The sequence below is a fragment of the Dicentrarchus labrax genome, unplaced genomic scaffold, assembly GCF_905237075.1.
Source record: "Dicentrarchus labrax unplaced genomic scaffold, dlabrax2021, whole genome shotgun sequence".
In the NCBI taxonomy this organism is placed as follows: Eukaryota; Metazoa; Chordata; class Actinopteri; family Moronidae; genus Dicentrarchus; species Dicentrarchus labrax.
In genome coordinates this window covers 2,598,624-2,623,790 of record NW_026136709.1, presented here as the reverse complement: position 1 = coordinate 2,623,790, position 25,167 = coordinate 2,598,624, and the positions used below count along the sequence as shown (strand labels likewise).

The window sequence follows — 25,167 nt, the reverse complement described above, 5'->3', positions numbered from 1 at the left end:
TAAGAATGTGAAGGTGTTCTTTATGCATTTGCTTATTCAGCAAATGGTTGGACTACTAGCATTTACATGAACATTTAGAAATCATGACATTTTTAGGCCTAGCTCTGACAGGATACTGAACCTAAATGGTAGCAACACACAGTCTTGTTCCTAGATGGTACACACAATAACAGAGTTGGGGACCTTCTGTTTTAGCTGACAATGCAGACAGTACTTTGGGGGATCACAGAAGAAAACTTTGCAAAATGGCACTTGGTTTAATGGGACTACAATTCAGGTGTTGGCTTTGCACCAGCTAACTGAGACCAAATGATACACCTTCATGTTTGGTTCCATTTCTGATCAAAACACAAGTGTGCACAAGACAGATGTCTGATTCCACAGCTGTGTAAAGCCTTAGTAGGTTGTACTGTAGGTTTATTATTATTAAGACCAGTACCAACACATGTACTGACAAAAGTGGACATAAAAAGTTTGCCTTTAATCATTTAAAGCATCATGTGCCACAAATATTTTGTAATCTCTATATTCAGGAAAGGAGCTTTGTACTGTTGCTGTGTTAGTTGGTTTAAAAGAAACTAATCCAATATTCTTTTACATTTAAAGTCAAACTTAGAAACCACTCTATACTTTGTTTGTTTTGACTTTGGTGCATATTTAATCCAAATTGTAATCCCAAAATAAGGGGAACATAGTTAGCCATTGCTTTCCATTAGCTCCATCTTTAGCACTTCCTATGGGACTTTGTATGTTACTCTTAACAACTGGACCAAAGTGACAGTGACCCAGCAGATGCTGAAAGAACATGTACAAAACGTCAGGTCTAGTGTGAGTTAGTGCTCATAGTGGAATTCAGTTTAAAAGCACAATGGATTTTCCCAAATGTTCAATGTTTTAATAAATGCTACACAAGGCATAAATAGGGTAACTTATGATTGATACAGTAGCTAACAATATGTACAGTTTTTCAAAAAAAGGCTTTGTATGAATGGTCACTATATTGCGATTAGCATACTGCCATGCCCCACCACCATTTCTCCATATTAGGACATAGTTTGGCTAGAGGTGTATCATGGAGAAAGGAGTGATGGAAGAAAGAGCCATGGCCTCTAAAGCTAAAGAGAGAAATCATTTCACGACTGAAGAATCGAAACAACAGGTGGAAGCCAGAAAAGGCTCACTGAAATGTTTCCTCAGGAGTGACCACGTGGGAAAACAAATTGCCTTGGGCTGTAATATCTCCCAGCATTACTAGATATGCCATCGTAACAACTGCTTGGAGGTCAATGGGGATCTTTTATACGGCCTGTATGCCTGTGAACAAACTACCAATGAACATTTGCTACATATGTGCAATGGCATGGCACTAGAAATCGGTGGGAGTAGCTGAACATTATAGGCCAAGTTCAACTCAATTTTATTTATATACACTGATCAGCCATAACATTGTGAACACTGACAGTGAATAACTGATTATCTGGTTATCATGGCTCCTGTCAGTGGGTGGGATATATTAGGCAGCAAGTGAACATTTTGTCCTCAATGTTGATGTGTTAGAAGAATAGAAAAATGGGCAGCGTGAGGATCTGAGCAACTTTGACAAGGGCCACATTGTGATGGCTAGACGACTGGGTCAGAGCATCTCCAAACCTGCAGCTCTTGTGGGGTGTTCATGGTCTACAGTGGTCAGTACCTATCAAAAGTTCTCCAAGAAAGGAAAAGCGGTGAACCGGAGACAGGGTCATGGGCAGCCAAGGCTCCTTAATGCACGTGGGGAGTGAAGGCTGGCCTGTGTGGTCCGATCCAACAGACGAGCTACTGTAGCTCAAACTGCTGAAACAGTTCATGCTGGTTCTGACAGAAAGGTGTCAGTACACACAGTGTATCACAGTTGGTTGGTATGGGGCTGCAGAACATTCTGACCCAGGTGGCCTGGTATTTATATAATGCCAAATTGTAATAGAAGTTATCTCAAGACACTTTTCATATAGAGCAGGTCTAGACCTACTCTTTCAATAAAAACCTGTTACATTTCATTTTGACATTCTCAAACTTCATTGGAAGCTAGGAATGGGACACTTTTATGGTTGAATATTTTAATTACGACAATAAATGGTGAGGATCAAAGGGCGTCAATTTCATGGTGATTTAATGCATTTAGAAAATTAACGCTTTAAAATGTTGTCTATTATAGCTATTTTTAATGAATGCAGTTTTGCTCACACATGGTCTGAGGTGGTTCTAAACTTGTTCGTAAGTTTAGGCACATATTTGTGGGTATGCACTGTTTGTAAATGAGGCCCACTGTCTTTTGGAAAATGAAAGAAAATATGTAGAATAGCTGCAGTATTGTTATAGCTTATATTCTCTTTATAAAAAGAAATCAAATTTAAAGCTGCAGTAGGTAATTTTTCTGAAAATAACCCTTTGTTTTATTAGCTGAAACTTTCCCTATATCCTGACAGTAAAACAATAATAGACACAATAATAAGAGACAATAATAATCTGTGAAAAAAATCAGGTTCCTCTGGCTCCTCCTAGTGCTGGACTAGGACCTGAATGAAAACAACCAATCAGAGCCTAAGAATGATAGTTGATTTTTGATTTCAATTCAAACTATATTCAAGCCACCAACCCAAAGTGCCTTTCCATCTTCCTTGGCTCTGATTGGTTGTTTTCATTCAGGTCCTAGTCCAGCACTAGGAGTAGCCAGAGGAACCTGATTTTTTCACAGGTTATTTACTACTTCTTTCAGAATATAACTAAAAGTTACCTGCTGTAGTTTTAAATTGGACTTCACAGCTGATGTACTGGTTAGCTCGACAAAAGTCTGGCGCGGTAAGCCAGTTTCAACTTCTCAGTGAAATTAAAGAGCCACTATGTGACAAATGGAAAGCTGAAACAGCAAAGCTACAAATACAGGAAGAGGAAAGCACTACATTGACAGGATACGAGGCACCAAGAGCCAATTACAGTGAGCATGCAGAGGCGTAGAAATACCAAAACAGCTTTAGTTCACTTCACACACACGCATCCATCCACACACACACACACACACCACACACACACACCCTCTTTCTTGGCCTATGTGCTACAATATTAAAGGCTGAGGGTAGAGTGTGTTCTTCTGTGTCCATGCCAGCTGGCAATAGATAGTAATGGGTGAGGAGGAGACATGGGGTCCACGTCTTCGTTTTATAAACCAAACTATACGTTAACCCCAACATCAATCAATTGCACCCACTCTTCTCAGTTTGAGCCTGGTCTTCATTTTCAGTCTAATTTGGTCACTACTCCCTCATGACCAAAAGCTGCATCACAAATACATCCTAGTCCAGTGTTCCAGCAAAGAACAGTTTGTCCCCGTCCCCCGTCATCATCCTCAGTCCCATCAGTTAGCAGGTCAAAGTTCAAAGGCAGGGAAACAGGAGGCTTCAGGGTTTGCCATCTCTGACAGGTAGTAGATGGTCCCTGCCATACCTGAGAGGAGGAACACATCCATTACTGCGAGCTACAGACAGAGGGCGGGCAGATGACCAAATTCACATCAAACCTCAGTTTAACACATGATGGAATTCACATCACGATTATGTGGATGTGAAAAGTATAATTTGTGCTTAAGGAAGAGGTTGGGGTGGTGGAGGAAGCTGTGGCAGCAGTTTATCAGCAGGGTAGTGAGACATGTCAGATTTAAAAGCAGGGCTCCAGACTATCAGCCTCCCCTCATCCTGGGGAAAACAGAAATCTTCCCCGGGACATTGCTGGGAAGATTTTTTCTTTTTTAAACCAATACTTTATTGAGGAAAATGCTTGGAAATGTTGCACATAGTTGGAAAAATATTACACAAGGAAAGTATCGCTTAGCAAATGACAAATGAAACCAAGCTCCATGCTGTTACGATCACTGGCTGGCTACTCAGTGTGAGACTTTTTATTAGTCATTTAATTGAACCAGTCTAGCCAGCTGCTTGCTACTAGCTAGCTAACTTTAGCCAGGTGCTACCCTGGCTGTGGCGGGCACATTATTTTCTCCCTGATAACGCTACATTGGAGGAGGAGATTCTGTGGTTTATCAGTGAAATGTATGAACTGCTCTGCAGAATGGAGTCTCTGTTAACAGTGACAGACAGACAGATCTGCATTATATACACTCGTCTCAAATAATCTCTCCCCCGCGACCAGGCACACCTCCAACTGTGACTGACTACCAGCATCCTGTGTATGGCAAAACAAGATGGTGAGCTTTTGTTTTTCGGAGTGTGTGGGATTGTTTCTTCAGTTTTTGGACCATGATGTGAAGTTAACATCTACAGACTACAGTAGGCTGTAAGGAGAAATGATAGGTTGCTTTTGAATAAATCTCTGTCATTCAGTCTGCAGTTTCAATCTCTCGTCATACTTCTGTGTAAAAGGGCTGCACACCCCCACCTAAAAAAACAAACAGAAAAGGGTTTACAGCCAGCAGAGCTAGGACTGGGTCCTCTAATCTCAGTGCACCACTTAATGTAAGAGTGACGGCCAGGAAAACGGCTTGAATGATTTTGTGACAGTTTACATTCACTTTGGGAAAATAGCTTTTTGGGACTGTGGTGAAAAAAAAAAAATCTGGAGCCCTGATAAATATATTCTTCATTAATACACATTTCAGTTCCTCCAACAAATAAGTAGTATTTACTGTCTCCATGAGCCTGCAGTTTAAAAGCTGTGATTAGGCCTCCTGCTTCTGTGCAGTCAGTGGTTGATTCCTACTCAAAGAAGCTTTTGTGCTGTGCTGTGCTGCCAGTCGTGTTCTTAATTCCTTCATTACAGCTTAGTGAAAGGCCACTCTAAGTGCTCTCAGAGAATTACACAGGATGCTGAATAATTGGCCTCTGATGGAAGAAGTATTACATTGATTGAAAAGAAGTGGTTCTTGAAAAAGACAAATGTCAGGGCAGTTTTTTAGTCAATCTGGTGGAAAGTTGAATAATAAATGTTTGATACCTTCAAAAAGAGAGTAGGGTCTGTCTGGGATGCGACAGCCGTGGGTCCCATATGCCAAACACCACTCGGCAAACTGGAGGAAGGAAATGATAATGTGTTTATAGACATTCGTGTAACATTTGTCTGTACATGCTTCACAAGATGCAAAACAGAAAGAAAATTATTTGATTCAAATGATTGACTTCAAATGTTGCTGCTTTCTTTAAGCTGTGGCCTTATTTTGATCATTTAAGCCATTGTTCCTAAAATAACTTGATACCTGCTTCATTAATGAGATTTTAAAGAGGAGGACTCTCGAAATATGCTGCTATCCAGTTAATGGAGAGTAGACCACTAAGGCTAGTGGTTGCTAGTGGTCGGAAATGACATTTTAATGCAGTCTTGCTGTAGAATACAATGCAGTTCCAGCTGTTTTAATAAAGGAAATAATAAATCCACACTTAGTTTGTATGCAGGCTGTTGGGTCTCAACAGAAAACTAAAAAGTTGCACTTAGAGTTAACTATCAGGTTCTGACGACGACTTCCCAGATGGTTCTGTAAAAAACCATCCGGCTCAGTCATGTAAGGTATAGTGATGACAACAGTAACACTGGCTTTGATATGAAAAGTGAGCTAGATTTAAGGCTACAATATGTAATCATTTTTCTAAAAGGGCAGCATCTCCCATGTACATAATACATACTAAATTTTACTTCCTCTAATGTAATCATTTCCTGCGATCTTTCAGGGCTGGTCCAAAACTGTTCGTTTGTTGTCAAATCAGTATCAAAGTTTGCGGTCTTACCTTGCAGACGCGGTACAGGTATTTCTTCTCCTGGGTGAGCTTGTAAAGGGACAGGAAGGCGTAGCCGTTGCCGGCGGTGCCATGGCAGATGCCGTAGCCTTTTCTGAGCAGGCCCCGCTGCCAGATCACTTCAGCACATTCCGCAGCCTCCTTTAAGTACTTCTCCTCTTTAAACACCTGGGAAGACACAGATGAAGACAAATGAAGAGTCAAACCCGGTACAGAGGAGGAGCTGGTAATGAGGTAAAGGAGTGTGTGGTCAAATAAACCGGACAAACTTCAAATACATGACAGACGTCAGCAGCAAATTCATAATATTGTGGAAAGATTTAAACTTGTTAGCATGTTTTGTAATTTTTCCCTCTTCGGACTATATACAGTTGTTGGCTAGTCTCCTGAAACACCTTTCTTTTTTTTGGAGATTCATTCTTTTTTCAAATCCGAGTATAAAGAAACAAAGATACTGAATATCAGCAGAAAACATCAGCTATAAAACATCCAGAAAACAAGCCATAATTCTTTCATCATTTAAGCCGCACAATACACAATAACATCTTCCTGATGTTTGCCTGGAGAACAGATGAGAGTTGAGTCCACATAAAAAACGAGCTGTTCCCACATGCCCAGACCTAATTAATGAGTAATACGTCTCATCAAGAGTAGAGCGATGCTACTTCATTTCATGACAGAGTCATCTGTCTGACATGTATGAAGCTGATGAGACAGACTGAGACACAGTGTGAACATAGTTTGTCTGTTAGATGTGATGTTAGAAAAGCAGCAGTGTGATGTCCCCACTGGCTTCAAACAAAGTTATACATACTAATCAACATAAACATTGATTAGATATATACAAGAGACTTAACACAGATGTGCATCACAGGGGATTTAGGACTGGGTACACGTGATGCTGATTTAAAAATAAGTAAATAAACAAAAAACTAAATAAATCTTACCTTAAACTAGCTAGCCATATCCTAAGATTACCATGGATTACTGACATGAATCTTGAAACACTACCGCACAAAGTAAACTCAATCTATAGCTAATGTGTATGTATTCAGACCCCTTTAAATTTTTCACTCTTTGTTTCATTGCAGCCATTTGCTAAAATCAAAAAAGTTCATTTTATTTCTCATTAATGTACACTCAGCACCCCATCTTGACAGAAAAAAACAGAAATGTAGAAATTTTTGCAAATTTATTCAAAAAGAAAAACTGAAATATCACATGGTCATAAGTATTCAGACCCTTTGCTCAGTATTGAGTAGAAGCACCCTTTTGAGCTACTACAGCTATGAGTCTTCTTGGGAATGATGCAACAAGTTTTTCACACCTGGATTTGGGGATCCTCTGCCAGTCTTCCTTGCAGATCCTCTCCAGTTCTGTCAGGTTGGATGGTGAACGTTGGTGGACAGCCATTTTCAGGTCTTTCCAGAGATGCTCAATTGGGTTTAGGTCAGGGCTCTGGCTGGGCCAGTCAAGAATGGTCACAGAGTTGTTCCGAAGCCACTCCTTTGTTATTTTAGCTGTGTGCTTAGGGTTATTGTCTTGTTGGAAGGTGAACCTTCGGCCCAGTCTGAGGTCCTGAGCACTCTGGAAGAGGTTTTCTTCCAGGATATCTCTGTACTTGGCCGCATTCATCTTTCCTTCAATTGCAACCAGTCGTCCTGTCCCTGCAGCTGAAAAACATCCCCATAGCCTGATGCTGCCACCACCATGTTTCACTGCTGGGATTGTGTTGGGCAGGTGATGAGCAGTGCCTGGTTTTCTCCACACATACCGCTTAGAATTAACGCCAAAAGTTCAATCTTGGTCTCATCAGACCAGAGAATCTTATTTCTCATAGTCTGGGAGTCCTTCATGTGTTTTTTGGCAAACTCTATGCGGGCTTTCATATGTCTTGCACTGAGGAGAGGCTTCCGTCGGGCCACTCTGCTATAAAGCTCCGACTGGTGCAGGGCTGCAGTGATAGTTGACTTTGAGGAACTTTCTCCCATCTCCCTACTGCATCTCTGGAGCTCAGCCACAGTGATCTTTGGGTTCTTCTTTACCTCTCTCAGGCTCTTCACGAGTGCTCAGTTGCTGGCCAGGTCTAGGAAGAGTTCTGGTCGTCCCAAACTTCTTCCATTTAAGGATTATGGAGGCCACTGTGCTCTTAGGAACCTTGAGTGCTGCAGAAATTCTTTTGTAACCTTGGCCAGATCTATGCCTTGCCACAATTCTGTCTCTGAGCTCCTTGGGCAGTTCCTTCGACCTCATGATTCTCATTTGCTCTGACATGCACTGTGAGCTGTAAGGGTTTATATAGACAGGTGTGTGCCTTTCCTAATCAAGTCCAATCAGTTTAATTAAACACAGCTAGACTCCAATGAAGGAGCAGGACCATCTCAAGGAGGATCAGAAGAAATGGACAGCATGTGAGTTAAATATGAGTGTCACAGCAAAGGGTCTGAATACTTAAGACCATGTGATATTTCAGTTTTTCTTTTTTAATAAATTTGCAAAAATTTCTACATTTCTGTTTTTTTCTGTCAAGATGGGGTGCTGAGTGTACATTAATGAGAAATAAAATGAACTTTTTTGATTTTAGCAAATGGCTGCAATGAAACAAAGAGTGAAAATTTTAAAGGGGTCTGAATACTTTCCGTACCCACTGTAAAATATACGATACCGGTTTCTGAATGACATTTTCCAATACCAATTTTATAAAATGTATTTTAACATTATACACTACGGTAGAATTACAAGACCTGGGAGCAGCTGGAGAAACAGTTTTTACTATGTGCACTTTCCTCAGCTCAGATAGGGGGTTAGCTGCACTAGACAGCTAACAAGCAGCACAAAGCGATGAGTTTTACTCTGTTGGTATTGAACTTTGGTACCGAATGACGGTAGTATCGACGCAATTCAGTTGGTGCCATAAAAGTTCAGTACCCAGTCCAAAGTCTGTCTGAGTCTCACTCTACTCGGACCATGAAATATACAGGTTGTGCAAAGAACTGGTGACTACTGGAATGGATTGGATGGGGAATGAGTGCGACATCTAGTGGCTGAATGTTATCTTTAGCACATTGATATATGGCTTAAATGATATAAATAAAAAAAGCTTTGTGTTGCATAGCAACATGTAGCCTTTGACATCTTCCTGTGTTGCTAATGATGCTCACCTTCACTTGTGTAGGAAACAATAACAGTGCTTACACAGTTTGTAACTTCTCTCCATAATCAGATCTCCATTATTATTGCTCAATGAAACAATGATTGTATGACAATATTCACATATTCTGAACCAAACCCATCATGCACTGTAAACAAACATCTTTAAATGGAACACAGGATGTTCACACTACAGCTGCAACAGCTACCCTGAAATAATCACTGACAAAATACATGCAGCCACTGAAATGCCCCTCCTGCGACAACAAATAGAAGGTCTGTTAATAGCGAGACAGTGATAAGCAATCATGTCTCCCATTGTGCTTTGTTCTCTGTGTGGTGCCAAAGAGTCTCTGCATTAGTGAGAGGAATAAAAATGCCAGAATAGCAGCACATTAGCTGCCAAGTGGCTCCCTAATGGGCCAAGAAAAGAAGAAATTTGCCTTCAATGCATTACTGCAGTATGTGTGTGTATTCCCAACCAGGCATTTAAAATGAAAGCTAGCTGGTGTTGAGCCAGGAGGGGGGGATTCATATCCCATCTTTGTCATAATCTTAACTTCATCAGTGACAAGATAAAGTGTGTGTTTAATCAGATAGATGTGTAGACTGTTCTCTTGAAAAAGGCAACATACTTCACATTTTATACAGATATGTAACACAATATGCTGTCTATGTAGTGCAGAGCCCTGCCACAGGGTGCCAGTGTTGTTCATGTGTGTGAGATGGACAGGGTGGTTTCATAAAGCAAGCGTTAATGTCTGGTCAGTTCAGAGTGATACTGATGTTGTTCGAGTGTTGTTACACAAAGCATTGTTTTCAGCATAAACCAGTCCCACCTTATGAGCCATGATGAGCATATGGATGACACCAGGGGCTCCGTGGCACCAGTGAACCAGGCGATCACTCTCGTTACTCAGCGACGATGGGAAGTTCCCAGAACGAAACTTCTTGTGGCGGACGTAGTCGATGCTAGGACGCACTAACTCTGACAGAATGTCTAGATGCACCTTTGCTCCTGGCTGGAGACAGACAGAGACAGAGTTCAGTAATACTAGCCTGCTTTGGCAACATTTACTGACAACAAGAAAAACAATAGGAAAAGAAGAAGGACTAGAGCTCGTTTGTAGAGGTGATGCCTTTGAGTGGAGAAAGATGGGTTCTTAAAACTAATTAATTTCTGTTGAATGAACTGCTAACTCTCAGAAACAAAAAGTGTAATTGGTATTAACAAAAGTTAATACCAATTACGTAAAAGTTCTAAATTTATCAGACGTGTCTGACGTAGTATGATTTGAAAATGTTATATGGTTATGTGTTATATCATTTAATGAGTTTAATTAATTAGCCGCTTGGTTTCTTTAGGATATTCTTTTCAGCAGCATTGTTAAATGATATAATGACAAATACTAATGCTCAACAATAATCACCCAAAAAAGTCTGACACGCCTTAAAAAATGAAGCAGATTCTTTAACTGGTCTAAATGGATTCAACACACACCCAGAGATTGATGTAGAAATGAATTATTCATTTCCAGGAAGGAGTTCAGTGTGTTAATGAGAACATCAGCAGACAGGAAGGAGACACAAGAGTAAACTCTGTGGACTGAAAAAAAAGAATACATTCATTTCTCCCTCAAAAGATTCTGTACCACTGCAACTTTTAGGGCTGTTAAATCTAACCAACAGCACTTGAAGGCTCCAGAGTACAGGCAGACGGAGATCCACTTCATACTCATTTGCAGGCCACAGTTTGATCAAATCTTACAAAAGAACTGATCTAGCTAAGCTTCCAACAGCACTTGTGTGATGTGTTGCTGTAGGAGTTAACAGCTCCTCCACTGGCTCTCAGCCCAGGACAGTAAGACACTACACCAGACATTAGAGCAACATTAAACCACTGACCTATTGAATAATGTTCCAGCTGCACTGTATACTGGCAGTCACCGAAAGATAGCTCTCTTACCAAATAATGAAGCAGAATCACTGGAGACTTGAGAATCATGACTGAAAGGGTCTGTGTGGCTGAAATCTAAGCATCAATACATCTTAAAACACACACATTACCATAAATGAAACAAACCTTTGCCAAGAGGGTCTAACCTCTGGCTTCACTGTGTATGGGAAACTTAGTCCTAATTCTGACAACAGCCAGCCAATATATTAGTCTCCTTATTTAGGCCATGTTTTATAATTGTTCCTATAAAAATTGAGAGAATTAAGAATGGAAAACACATGTGGTTCCTACTGAAACCACTTGAATCACCTATTCCTCGTTTTTAAAAGCGGCAAAGACACAACAAGAACGTTGGTGCAGGCAATATGGCCTGAAAGTGCAGCAATTCAAATCTGCATCCTTTTTAGTACTTTTTGGGGCTTTTTATTGCCTTTATGATAGAGACAGCTGAAGATAGACAGGAAAGGGGGACAGAGAGAGGGGATGACATGCAGCAAAGGGCCGCAGGTCAGATTCAAACCCTGGGCCGCTGCAGCAAGGACTCAGCCTTGGTACATGGGTCGCCAGCTCTACCCACTGAGCTAACCGGGCGCCCCAAATCTGCATCCTTTAACAGTTAAAGGTTCAGTGTGTAACATTCAGGATCTATTGTCAGAAATGGAACAAATTATTCACAGGTATGTTTTCATTAGTGTATAATATGAAAATAAGAGTCATTGTCTTTTATTACCTTAGAATGAACCATTTGTAACTATAGAGGAAGCAGGTCTTCTTCTACAGAGTCTGCCATGTTTCTACAGCAGCCCAGAACGGACAATCCAAACACTGGCTCTAGATAGAGCCTTTCAGGTTAACTAGCTAGCTTTAGTTTTTGTCACAGTCTACTCTGAAGAGTAGAAGACGGCGCTGAAGAAACAGCAACTTTTTATGTCTTTTCTGTGGCAACTCAGTAACTATTCTACTGCAACCTGAGCCTATCTACACACATCACCTGACAATGACAATGCTAACGACCAACCAGTGGACCCATTCAGCCTCTTGCACTCACTTACCTGCATGAGCATGTAATAGATGCCAGCCATGCCGTGGGCAGCACCAATGTACTGCTTCTTGTGCCATTCATAGAGCAGAGGGCAGCGATCTGTTTTTTTCTGCTCTGCTGACATATTCTTCCCTGATTCCAGGATGGCTGTCACCACCTGAGGAGTGGAGAGAAAGAGTTGCAGAAGGTAAATGACTGGACTTAGTGGATTCTGGCAGAACAATAACTGTTTCTGGGAACAGAAATCCTTCAGCTTGCCAGGCTTGTAAAACAATTTCCTTAAATCCTTAATTTGGAGAAAGTCTACTGAAGAATTAGTGCTGTCAAAATTTGCCAAAATTATTCATTCACTATTTGAATATCTAATTTTGTGCTTTATGTCTATAAACCTATATATAAGATACAGTAACTATGGATGTGTAACAGATGTGACCCTCTCTCAGCCTATCATTTCCAATTTGCCAGTGTTTCTGTAATGCCGGTAGCGTATGTTTGTAGCTGTAGCTCAACCCAGTTGTTCTATTCTTGATTATAGCAGATAATTATATACACATACATTTGAATGTATGCTAGTTCTTCTCAAACACTCCTTTCAGTCACTTTGTTGTTCAGTTCTGCTAGCTACATTACTATAGCCTGGTACAGCTTTAAACTGATTTAGATAATAAATGACAGCCCTTGAGGTATTTGAATTTCTCATTTCAGCAGAGCTCATTTTTGGACATCTGGAATTACATTATCCTTCACATAGATGATGCACGTACTGTGTAGAAAGGTCATGCTGAGCATTAAAATGTAAGGTAAGTCAAGACTATGAATATGTAAATGTAAATATATGCACATTTAAACAAAAGCTTTGACCTAAAAAGGCTAACTCTGAACATGGTAGACTCCTTGACATTTGAAATTTGGATAGGACTAACTGAGCCTGACGCACAAGCATCACTGCTGTCCACAATGAAAGTAACAGAGGAATAAATTAGCTGAGAAGGTCAATAGCTCAACTCAAAAATAGGGAAGCCAGATCTCTCTGGACAAGAGCGACAGGAACCTTACTTGAAGCTTTGGCTTCAGTGCTGTCAGTATATGCTGACAGAAGCAGTTACTGGAGCCTGAGAGCATCGTTATAGAGCCCATCAGTTTGCCAACAAACTTAAACTCGATCAATCGTGATCAATTCCACAAATGTTGTCTACGTGCTCAGTCTTGAACCTGTTTAACCTAACTTTCTACACAAGTCTGAATGATAATATTGATTATCAACCATATTATCTGTTTCATGACAAGAATGCTGTCTGCCAGGCTTTTCTAACCTGGAGTAAACACTGAATTATTGTCTGTATTGTCTATTGTCAGCAGGCATGAACAAAAAATTCACACTCTCTGCCTGTGTTGCTATCCCAGACTTGCTCTGGTTTGTTTAAAAAACTGGTCTGGCCGCATGTGCATGTGAGTCTCTCTATAACCGTTTCACAAATATTTTCTCGGAGAATTAAAAGGTCTATTTCGACCAACCAAGAGTTGGTGATTGCTGGAAAGATGATTGAGAGACTAACAAAGACAGTTTAGGTGAGTTTTATTTTGTTTCGTTCAGTTTGTAGTGTGTTTTACAATTATCTGCAAAGTAAAAGTCTGCCATAGTGCCCATTGTTTTGGTCTGAGATGCAGACCACCCCATCAACATCAGGTCTGAACTGCCTGCGGTACACAAGAAAAATAATATCTAATAGTTAAGTGTCATTGTGGACACTCCATGACCTTTCATCTAGCACCACCCTTTTTATTTTTCCTTATTGTTTTGAACAGGCACAAACAGTAGATTGTATCTGGCTGCAACCCAGACAATCTGCTGGTGGAAAAACACCAACTCCTCAAAAACATGTGTAATAAGCTGAAATAAGTGTGCACGCACGCTAAAATACCCCAGAGAGTAGAATAATGAAAAAACCTAGAGTTAAAATCTTGACATGAAGAATAAAAAAGTTGCTTTAGAAAGAACACAGAGACAAGAGTCCAAAGACAAAGAGAAGAAAACAGCCCCCTGGAGCACAGCCGCTGTTTGGTAAAGCGTGCAGAGTGCTGCTGTGCTGTGTGTGGTGGTGACAGGTATACGAGTACAAATGATGGCAAGATGAAGAGTAGTGCGGTGCTGCAGGAAGCTGGAGCTTTAGAAGCTTCACATTTTTATTCCTTCATTAGTCATAATAATACCTCTATCCAACACTTCTGTGACTGCGAGCCCACTGCTGCTGCCTACTCTCTCAGCCCTTCTGTCCCACTGTGTTTGAGAGTGTGAGTGTGTGTGTGTGTGTGTGTGTGTGTACACAATATATGCGTTTCGGCCTGGCTCCTTACCAAAGGGGACAGCTGGTCTTGCAGTTTCTGCAGTGAGTGTGTAAGAGCTTAAAAAAATAATAAAAATAGAGTGTGGAGGGATTATTACTTACAGGGGAAAAAAATGTTGTCTATCATGTAAAGATGCTTTCCAAACACAGTTTCCCCTCCTCTGATTTCCTGACGCGATGCAGATGCGTGTTGAAGTTCTACATTATTTATTGTTTTTTGGTCAATGGGGACAACATGCAATGGGAATTTTCTTAGAATCGTGCAATATGCAACACTGGCAGGACAGCACCTCGCTGTCCTGCCCCTAGGAGGGGAAGAAGAAATAAGGAGACAGGTCACTAGAACTTTCTCCAGAGCTCACACAGCACTGAGGAAACAAGACTACTGGCACTGTTAGTGACGATATACAACAACATTTGGCTCAAGGCAAGTAACAAATGCTGCTTTCTACTGTTTACTAACCCTGTTTTCCAGTGGGTCCATGATGTTCAACGTGACATGTGATAAAAAATGTTTTTAAAAAAAAAACCCCCCAAAAAACCAAAAAGGCAAACTCGGCTACTGGCAATGGGAAAGAAGTCAATCTAGTATGGCCTAGTTCCAGCTGTGTTTTTACACATTTTTACACACAAACCTATTTTATTTATATATTTGGACTTATATTATTTGGTCCGGACTTTTACCTATGATGTCATGTGAATGTGAATATGACAAAAGTGAGATAAAACATTCCTGCTTTGAAAAAAATCATCAGCTCGGACAAATAGGAATATATAAGAATATATGTTCATGCTTCATTATACTTCAAACTAAAATATTAATTTAAAACACACGTAAAAATGCATGTAAAAATCGATGAATGAATAACCTTTTAATTTAGAAATGTGTGTGTATCACCTTTGTAATGGTGTCCTCATCCACTGTGTCAGGTCCTATCTCTTTGTTAATGTAGAGCAGAGCGTAAAGGTAGCCGGCCCGGCCGTACAGCAGCTCGTCTGGGATGTCGGAGTCTGGACTGAGCACTGACCGCTGCAGCTGGAGGAGCCTGACAGACACACACAGGCTCTGGTGGATATTGGATACTTTGATAGCAAATATAGAAGATCATTTTGAGATATTACATATTGTTATTTCATTAAAATATAACAAATCCCATCAAAAGACCCAAGCCAACAACGGATGTATCCTAACAAGTACTGTGTGTATCCTTTATTTCTGTGTGCCATAGAGCTCCATTGTAGGGCTCGGCTCTACCACCTCACATTTACCTTGGTACCGATCAAGGATTTCTTATAAAATACATCTGTCTGTCCTCACAGTGCAGCTCTTATGAACTGTCTGTTCAGAAAATAATACAAAAAAATGATTTTGACTGAGTATTATTCACTATTTGAGAACACCTTTAAGAAAAGTCAAACTAAAGTATGCAGAGGTGAGCTCTGTTATGACTACCAAAATAATTATTATATATAGAACTGAATAACACTTTTATGGCTTCTGGTGCTGTAGCATTTATTTTCTGACCGACTGTAGCTCATGCTGCATTCACGGTCACATTAACAGTTTTTACCGTGCCCATGACTGATATGACATCTATTTTGGGTACCAGCTCTTTCTCATCTGCCCCCGCTGCATCTCTCCAACATTTCCAATGTTTTAGTCGCTTTGTCTCTCCGAATTATACTGGACACACAAGGTTAAAACTGCTGATGGAACAATGCCGAGTCGAACTATGGAACAAACCCACACAGTGAACTGAACTGTGCATACAAGAGAACTATACGGTCTGAAGGGGTTGATGGGACAGGGATGCAAAGCAAGCGTTTCCCTACAGTTTACTCACACACTACTTTAATCTGCTCACACGCACACACTCTTTCTGTTTCTCCTTGTAAAATATACACACTGTCCAGGTCTTTTAACACAATACCAGATAACGTCTCCCTCTCCCTCCGACCTAAAATAGGTCACCGGCCTTTTAACACTATTAAACTATACACCATTGACAAGATATTCCGGCAGTCCCTGTTTTCACAGTTATAAAAGAATAGAAGCTCTGTTCTTTCTTTTGATGCAATCACTGTTTACATATTCATAGAAAATAATATTCTATGCATCTTGAATGATTGGTGATTATGATCAGAATTGCTGGTGGTGTATCAGGTGTCAAACTTGCTTTAGAATAATCAAAAAATGGACGTATCACCATGGCAAAGGTCGAAGCATTTGGTTCAGCCCTAATTCTTTAAATGTTTTGAAGATTTAAGTAACAACAACAAGTACCTCTCTGTTCTGCATGTGTGTGCGTGAGTGTGTGACCCAAGGTTATCGTAGTTAACTAAAACTAAACTAAAAACAAAAACTAGGTTTGAATAAACATTTAACATGAAATACAAATAAAACTGAGACTTAAAAAAAAATGTCAACCCAACAAGCATTGGGACGTCTACATGACTGAGTGTGTTTTTATATTATAATTCCAATTCTGAACTTAAATCTTGCCCTTTACAAATGCGCCCATATTACAACAACTGTAACTAATGAAAATTAAACTAAAACTAACAATTTTTAAACAATAAAAACTAAACTGAAATGGGCAAATCCACTGTAAACGAAAAAATTAAAAATTAAATACAAATAAAAAATACACAACAACAATAACGCTGGTATGACCAGCCCTTCTCCTGCTAATTCTCCAATCACATACCTACTTCAAGCCACTGACTAAACAAAAAAACAAAACTATTCAAAAATGTCTTTGACTGTCTGAAATATATCGTACATATCGTATAAAACACAAATTTTGCATTTAAGAAGGCGATGTGCTAACAGTCCCACCCAGAGTCAGACACTCACCTGGACAGACAGTCTTTGCTGTCAGCAGTGTTGTTCAGTTTGTGGTGGACCACTGCGCCCACTGCCAGCGGCCCGGCGTCACCACACAGGAATGTCACTTTGCGACCATTCAGGATCCTCATGGTCCTTTTCACATAGTCCAGTGCCCTCTGCAGGTGGGAGGCCTCGTTGGACACCCGGTGCAGCTGGAGGTACAGCAATGCAATGCCTATAGCAGAGATAGTAGATCAGGGATCAGTAAGTGGTTGAACCTGACACATGGAATTAACATGTCATCACAGTTCTATAGTGCTGGCCACAGACCCGTCCAGCCGGTGTACGTGGAGAAGTCATGGGGATCAGCTGTCTTCAGGCCCTCCTCCATCTGCTGGAGGAGATCTTTGATCTTATTCTGGACCTTCTTCTGGAATGCTACGCTCACCTGAGGAGGAGAGAGAGCATATTTATAAAGACATTATCAGGCCTCAATGATAGTACACTAAATATCTTTTAATGTGCTTGTTTTGTCAGACCAATGATCCAGAAACAAATGTGTCAACGTGGGCTCTGGAAATTTGTGATTGGCATTTTTTAACCTAAACCAGTGTTTCTCAAATGGGGGTACATGTACCTGTAGAGGTACTTTAGAGTTCAATAAGACAATGTTAGTGTAAGTTCGATAAACCCCTATTTAATATTCAATATTCCTGTTTTAAATGCAACTGTTACCTTCTGTAAGCTGTCATCTGCAATTTAATGAACTGCAGTTGCCTGCCTGCCACCGAGAATGAAGAGCTCCTCAGTGAAGCACAAGCCCATGTTTCTCACTAAATTGTAGTGAAGAGTTTGACGCAACTTCAGTGCCATCTTAGTGTTATTGCATGATGACGGAAACATGTTTTACTGCTGTTGAAATCCAGGAAATTATGGGTACATAAAACATATGTCTGGTAGTTGTTTTCTATGGCTGGGATTTTAGAATATTTATATGGCAGAAAGTATGAACTCTGGCTGCAGCCCTAACAGACACGCCCATATTAGAATTACAATATAATATACTATAATAAAATAATACAAATTTGGGCTACACAATTAATCAAAATATTATCAAAATCACCATATGGCCAAATGCAAATGGAAATAATTCTCAATAAAAGTTTCAACGCATTCATTGAACATGTAACAGAAATTCAAATATATTTCAACTTGTGTATTAATTTATTGAATATATGATTGTGTTTTTTTACAATGTGATCACTGTAAATCTACACTTAGTCTATTAGTCAAATGACATATTTTTGAGTTTTCAGATGAGTCCGTTAACCTGATTGGAAAGGAAATAGAGTGTGATGATGCTCTAAATGAAGCTGGGGTTAACTGGAGAAAATTGAGGAGGGGAGGGCAGCTATTTTGCCTGCCTGCGTGAAATGTGAAAACGCCTAGCAGGAGTTATTTGATTTCAGTCTTGTAGGTTGCTTAATCAAGTATTTTACTTCATGTGTTCCATTATTAGACAGGACGAGTAGTGCAGGAGACAGGAAAGTATGGAAAGAAAGGCGAGAGGAGAAGGGGACGGAGAGGAAAGAGGCAGAATAGAAGTACAGGAGAGAGTCAGAGGAGAAGCAAGGTTGACCACAGGCTGTCTGGGTGGGTCTTAATGCATTTTATTAAACATAACTTGGCATCTGCAACTGTGTAAAACTGTGTCTAAAGCCCTTCTCGCATTAGCAGACACACTAAAATTCTACTAGAAACGCTGATGGGAGGGGGAGCATTGATCTGGATGGGGGAGGGAGCAGTGAGAGTTGATAAAACCTGCTCTTGGTGCATAAATATTTTCCATTATTGCGTTTGTGTTAGGTTACAGAATGTTGTTAGCTAATGCCATCTAAACTGTTATTATTGTAACTGGGGTTGTCACTAGTTGTCAACCAATATGGGTGTTCAGTGGCCGATGCTGATATTTAGAGAGCCGAGACCAAAACAAAGACAAGTCATGTATAATTCTGTTCTATGCTATAGGAAATCCATGTGTTTGTTTACAGCAGGAAGAATGAGAGAGTTACAGTACAGGGCTTGGAACCAACTTTTTCACCACCTTGTGAGTGCAGACATCGGCTAATTATCTCAAAATGCCAGATAATCAATAACCAATTAATCGGTCTATCACTGGTTGTCAGGATTCTTCAAATCTTCTATTTGACTTCTGATTTTAAGGCCATTTTAAGGTGTTAGAAAATCACAGGTGTTACCACTGACATTAACAATGACCATTTATTCAGGTGCCCCAGTAAGTCATGGTAGTGTTGCCGGATACTGAAAATTATCTGTGTGGAGCAGCAGGATCCAGACAGATTTCCAAACACAGATGTCAGACTGTTCACGGACTGCTAATGTCACAGATGAAGCTACTAATGACTTCATCTGATGAGCAGCAAAGACTGTTTTCATCTACACAGGTTGAGCTGCAGCTATACATCTGCAGTGTTAATTCCAGAGGTCATAAAACGCCTCAAAGCGTATCCTGTCTGTCATGTACTGTCAGTAGTGGAAAGCCTAATCATTTCTCAGATATCAGCCAGTAGGTTATGACCCAGACTCTTCATCATTGGATTCATTTCAGGAAATGCGATGTTAATTGGGTTATTTTCCACAAGGCTCAAGGCTCTATTTACCCTTTACAGATTTAGCAGCAAAGGTCGGACCATGCTTCAAAGCCTGGTCTGATTGTGGATATGGGCTCTATTCACACTCAGCCTACAGTGTGAACTGTATGAAAAGAAGAGCTGGAGAGCTTCCTGATTCAAAGCAGCTACAGAGATTTAGAGTGTCTCTAGCTCTGTCACTAGCCACCTCTTCAAAACACACAGCGTCTGGGAGTGCTCAACAAACACAGGAGCTATTTGTTGTGAGTCAAGGCCCATTTACTCCTATCCACTGGCCTGAGAAATGAACAGGAACTGCTTAGAGAGTAGGTTTCTCAGCTCTGGACAATCTGTGCTGCGGCAAGTGAAAGCAAGTCATGTGCAGAGTTGTTTTTCACAAACTGGTCTGCATCTGAAGTCACCATTTTACTTAATGCACACAGAGATATGGTTGGGTAAACTGAGGCCAACTGACAATTATTTTCATTATTGATTTATCTGTCAAAGATTTTCTCTATGATCTGGTCAGTTGTATGGGCTATAAAATGTCAGAAAATGGTCACAAATGTTGATCAGGTTACCCCAAGCCCAAGGTGACATCCTCAAGTGTCTTGTTTTGTCCACAACCCAAAGAGATTCAATTAACTGTCATAGAGGACTAAAGAAAGTAGAAAATATTTACATTTGAGAAGCTGAAATCTGACAACTTGGACATTTTTTATTAAAATCATTTGTTGGTTATCAAAGTAGTTGGCGAGCAATTCAATAGTGGACAACTAAGGGATTGATCGTTGCAGGTAGAGCAAAAGGGTTCACTTTATGATAATAGCAATTCCCCCTTTCACACACATTCACACAGCATCAAGAGCAATTTGGGGACCCGCTCTACCTCTGAGCCACAGCTGTAGTAAGAGAGACAGCCTACTCTAAAAGCCTGTTTTTATCAAGGCTGCACAATTAAATCTAAATATTATCCAAATTGCAATATGGCCAAATGCAATATCCAAATAAATGCCACATCATGAATCCTGTTCAATTTTTCAGTGAACATGAAAACTTTAATGCAAAAAGGATCATTCACACTGATCATGAATCGTATCACAATCATAAGCCCAATATGACTGTTTTTAACAACATCAAGCAGGTCTAGTTGTAACATTAAAAGTAAACATACAAACAATAAAGCACATCTACTTGCTTGGCCAAACAACTCAGCCGTGCAGCTGTTATTTTAGAAGGAAACAGGTGTCTGATCTTACATTTTTTGTGATCATACTGAGGATACTAGGACTGACTAGCTCTACACAGCAATACAAGAACAATGTCTTCTAGATAGATCATTATCACTAGTGAGGAAGCTCACTTTTTCCTCCGACATGCAGATTTGCTTCAATTTAGCATATCATGTATGAAGCAGTGTGCAGCAAGTGCAGCAAATTGTTTCAAAAATGAATAAGAATTTCCATTGTAAATCTTCCAACATTATCATTATAAACTGCATACGGTACATGCTCTAGTATGCCCGTGTTTAGGCTGCTTCAAATCAGTTGCTCATCAGTCAGAAAACCCTATTTCCCCCAGCCCAACCCTAAGAGGCTAAAACCCAGAGAGCCTGACCAGAGTCTGCCCTCTGTCCTCAAGCAGGAAGGATTATGACCAAGCTGCCTGTTCTCCCTGCTCTGAGTCACTGCTACCGTCATCCATGGATGAAGGGATCAATGGTGGAGGAAAGAGAACAAAGCAGAGGCAAAGTGACAGACGGGACTGTTTCACAAGAATACATGTTACTGTTTAGCATAACAATGGTATGTTCAGAAAAGCCAGGGAGGAGAATGAGCGAGTACGAGTCAAATGCCTAAAGCTCTGCCTGCAGCTCCTGCACGACCCAACACTATACACAGTTTATGCAATGCATTCCTTATTAGCACTGTTGGAATATATTTTATATACATGCACAACACTTGGGTCAACACAATCTTTCTCATCAACAAAAGCTTTAAATGCAGTTGTGCATCTTCTTTTAGAGAAAATATACCATCAAAGTGTTGCAGTGTTAATTTACAAGGCACTGTTCTGGCCAACGTTTCTTTTTCACAGCCATTCATACCACTCTGACATGAAATAGTAGGGTAAACAATGATACTAATTAAGGTTCTGTTCCATTTAGTGTAGCAGAGCCTTTCCAGTGAGCCAACATGCACAACAGCAGCACCCTGACTCCATTTGACCTAAATGGAACAGAACCTTAATTAGCATAATCATTAACACCTGTGTTTACCCTACTATTATGTCAAAATGGCTGTGAAAAAGGTCTAATAGGTATATGCAAGCGCACTTTCCTGGTAGATGACTTTGTAATGACAACGCTGTATTTCCACCGTTTACCTCAAACTCACTGCAACAAAAGCTAAAATGGCTGCCAACTTTCTAGACTTGTAAAATCCTGTCTCATAACATTATTAACTTCAGTTCAGTGTTTTGTCATCTGATAAGCCTTCAAAATAATGGCCCAATTCCTCAAACTAGCACTCCTGGATCCCTTTTCATCATCTCACTGCCGCTTATTGGTTATTGCTTGAAATCTTGAGGTGGTTTACAGTGAAGCTGAACCCACGGCCACTGCAGCTGTACCAGGGACCACTTCTTCTTCTTCCTCCTCTTCTTATTTTTTTTTAACTTGTTATTGTTGTATACCCCTTGGAAAAAATACCAGTGACCTCAGTGGTGGGTGCAGCCATGCTCACCAAGGATACTCATGTAAACAAAAATCAGAAGTGCTCAGTACTGGTGAGTACCGGCTCATTTCAGGCACTGATGTTACACTGCTTGCTGTGGATCATGGCATTGGATTTATCCCACCTTTGATCAGGCTGCACACGATCTGTCAAGCCTTTTGATAAAACAATGAGAACAGAAATGATTTAGTTGGTACTGGAGGCGTTTCTCATATTTTGTCAACGCCATTTATTTCAGTGAGGATAGATTCAATATTAGAAATACCTCATGCAATAGATTTCAGAAGCAGCAACAACTGCAGCCTCCACACTGAGCACGTTATCTCCTTCATGGCGGGAGAACTCCCGTCTAACCCGCGTGCTGTCAGCCACGTGGAGCGAACACAGTGTAAACAATGCTGCGTCACGGCAAAGTTATCACGAGCGCAGGTGTCTGATGATGAATGTGCGCGCGATGCCGCTCGTGTGCTGGCAGCCTTTATTATCCCATTCAGCTCGGTGTAAGTTAAAGATAGTAGCCGGTGCTTTAAGCTGTATAACAGCACAGAGGAGGGCTGCGTCTGGGGGAGGACAGACAGTACTATGGTACGCAGTCATACTGACAGTCATTAACAAAAGTTGTTGAGAATTTTCCAACCAAAGTCCTCAATGTCTCCAGTTAGCGTGGACGTTAGCTATACGTTATTCGGCAAAGCGCAGTGTACCGTTCCCTTAAAATGTCTTCTATACATTGTGTACATCCAAATCAGTCAGCGTCAACAGCAACAACAACTACGACACAAGCTAAGCTAACGTTAGCTCTAGTTTCTGTTAGCGTAAGCTGTTGTTAAATGTTATTAAAATGCTACAGAAGCTAAACTCACCTTTCCTTCCTCGTCAAATGGATCATTGTAGTCCACGTCTGCTCCGGGGTTGGACGTGAGGTGTCCTTGGTCCCAGTCGGGGTACGGGTTTGGGAAAGAGCGCTCCTCCATCTCTGCCTCTGTAGCCGAGATCAGCTTCAGTCGCTTGGACACGTTATCTCCCATCGCTACGGCGGCTCGGCAGGGACAAAACCCCTCAGGCGCACACACTGTACGGCCGTAATAGTGGAAATAAGCAATCAATGATAAGCAAGAAATTAAATGTTTAAAATTTAAAAAAAGCCAGTGATCAGTGCACATTGACCACATGAGAGTGGAGTGTGGCTTCTATGTGTTTAAAGTGTGCACAGGCAAATGTACAACTACTCCTCACTGTACAAAAGACAGCCAGAAAATGTGCAAATGGGTTTCAAACACGTTAATTACTTACTATAGAATACATATTTCTGTGGGTTAAAGAATCATATAGCGGCAACATGCAAAAGTGACAAAATAGCCTATGCTTTAATTAGATTTTTTATTGTTTACCCCATTTGTTTATTTATAGAGGGACAGTGCACGTTAATTAACATGAGCCCTTGAGTCGTCATGTAAATGTTCCAGATGTAGTCATACAGGCTCATTTTCATCTGCAGTCCCTGGCAGGTTGATGGCTTACAGCTTTATTGTGCAGATTTGGATATTGGTGCCTGTGTGAGGAAAAAACGCACAATAACCTAATGAATATTTGTCCAGGTTTGTCTTATTACCAGTCAATGATTTTGGTTAAGGTTCACACATTTGGACTAAAGACTATTGGGTGCTCAATTATCCTTTGGAAATAAAAAGTTTGTTTAGATGAAACTTTTAAATAAATCACAAACAGATTTAACAGCTTGAGGCTGTTATTGACCCTTATCGAAGCTTAACACCTGAGGGTAAAAACTTTAGCCACTGAATGTCACCTTGAGTAGGCTGAGCTTTCCACATAGGCCCAGACAATGGTTAGTATATCAAATTAATAATATTAATATTAGAATGCTATTAGAAATGGCTCCATTTTTACCACCTCCTTTGTTTTTGTGCTTTAAAACCATATGTGATGGTAAAGTAAGAACAATGAAACGCAAAACGCCTCAACGGAAGCAGGGAACAATTGTTGCTGCACTGTGATTGCTCTAAAATGGATCATTATGTGTGAAGCCCCGGCTACAATCAATAAAACACTGCAGGTAATGACAGGTGGAGCCAGAATCGGGCTTACCAAGAGGCAATATGCTATCCGATCAGCAGTGTGTATGGTCCCCCGGTCTCTTCAGAGCCTGTTTGTCTGTGCTTGTTTCCAGTCGGTGGTTGCTGCAGCCTCCAGCCTCCTGTCTCTCAGCATCCCAGTGCCCAGCCGCGCCTGTTCCCCGGCGAATGGAGAGTGGAAGCCGCAGTCAGAGCGCGCAGGGCGGTACAGTCAGCCATGTGTCACCCGCATCACCGTGTTTCTCTCCGTCTCTTAACCCTCCCCGCTCCTCTCCGAGCGCACCGAACCACCAGACTGCTGCTGATGCTGCTTGGCGAATCAGAACCCACCCACCCCTCCTCTCCTCTCCTCTCCTCTCCTCTCCTCTCCTCCCCACCTCCACCTCCGCCCCGGCTTGAAAGGCAGACCCCCGTACGCTCTGTACAGACCACAGGCTGCCCCCCTCTCCTCACCAGTACCCGCCCGTCAGTACCCAGCCCAGTCCAAGCAGCTGACTCCAATGTGAATGGTGACAGATGGTGTTGGTGTGTGATGCTGCCGGGATTAGGCAATACAGCAAACAAATCCACACACCCCTTCCCTTCCC

General features: G+C 40.9%; 1 protein-coding gene across 1 annotated transcript; it reads right to left on the bottom strand.

The window, feature by feature from the left end:
- Window positions 1-24,790, bottom strand: lancl2 (LanC lantibiotic synthetase component C-like 2 (bacterial)). Its single transcript, XM_051410255.1, has 10 exons — window positions 24,594-24,790; window positions 23,351-23,559; window positions 17,432-17,549; window positions 17,129-17,336; window positions 15,170-15,317; window positions 11,937-12,083; window positions 9,767-9,949; window positions 5,769-5,945; window positions 4,984-5,056; window positions 1-3,480 (listed from the first exon to the last, which is right to left on the bottom strand). Exons 2-10 carry the CDS (start codon window positions 23,513-23,515, stop codon window positions 3,404-3,406), a joined length of 1,296 nt encoding a protein of 431 aa, XP_051266215.1. The 5' UTR covers window positions 23,516-23,559; window positions 24,594-24,790; the 3' UTR covers window positions 1-3,403.
- Between the last annotated feature and the right edge of the window lie 377 nt (window positions 24,791-25,167).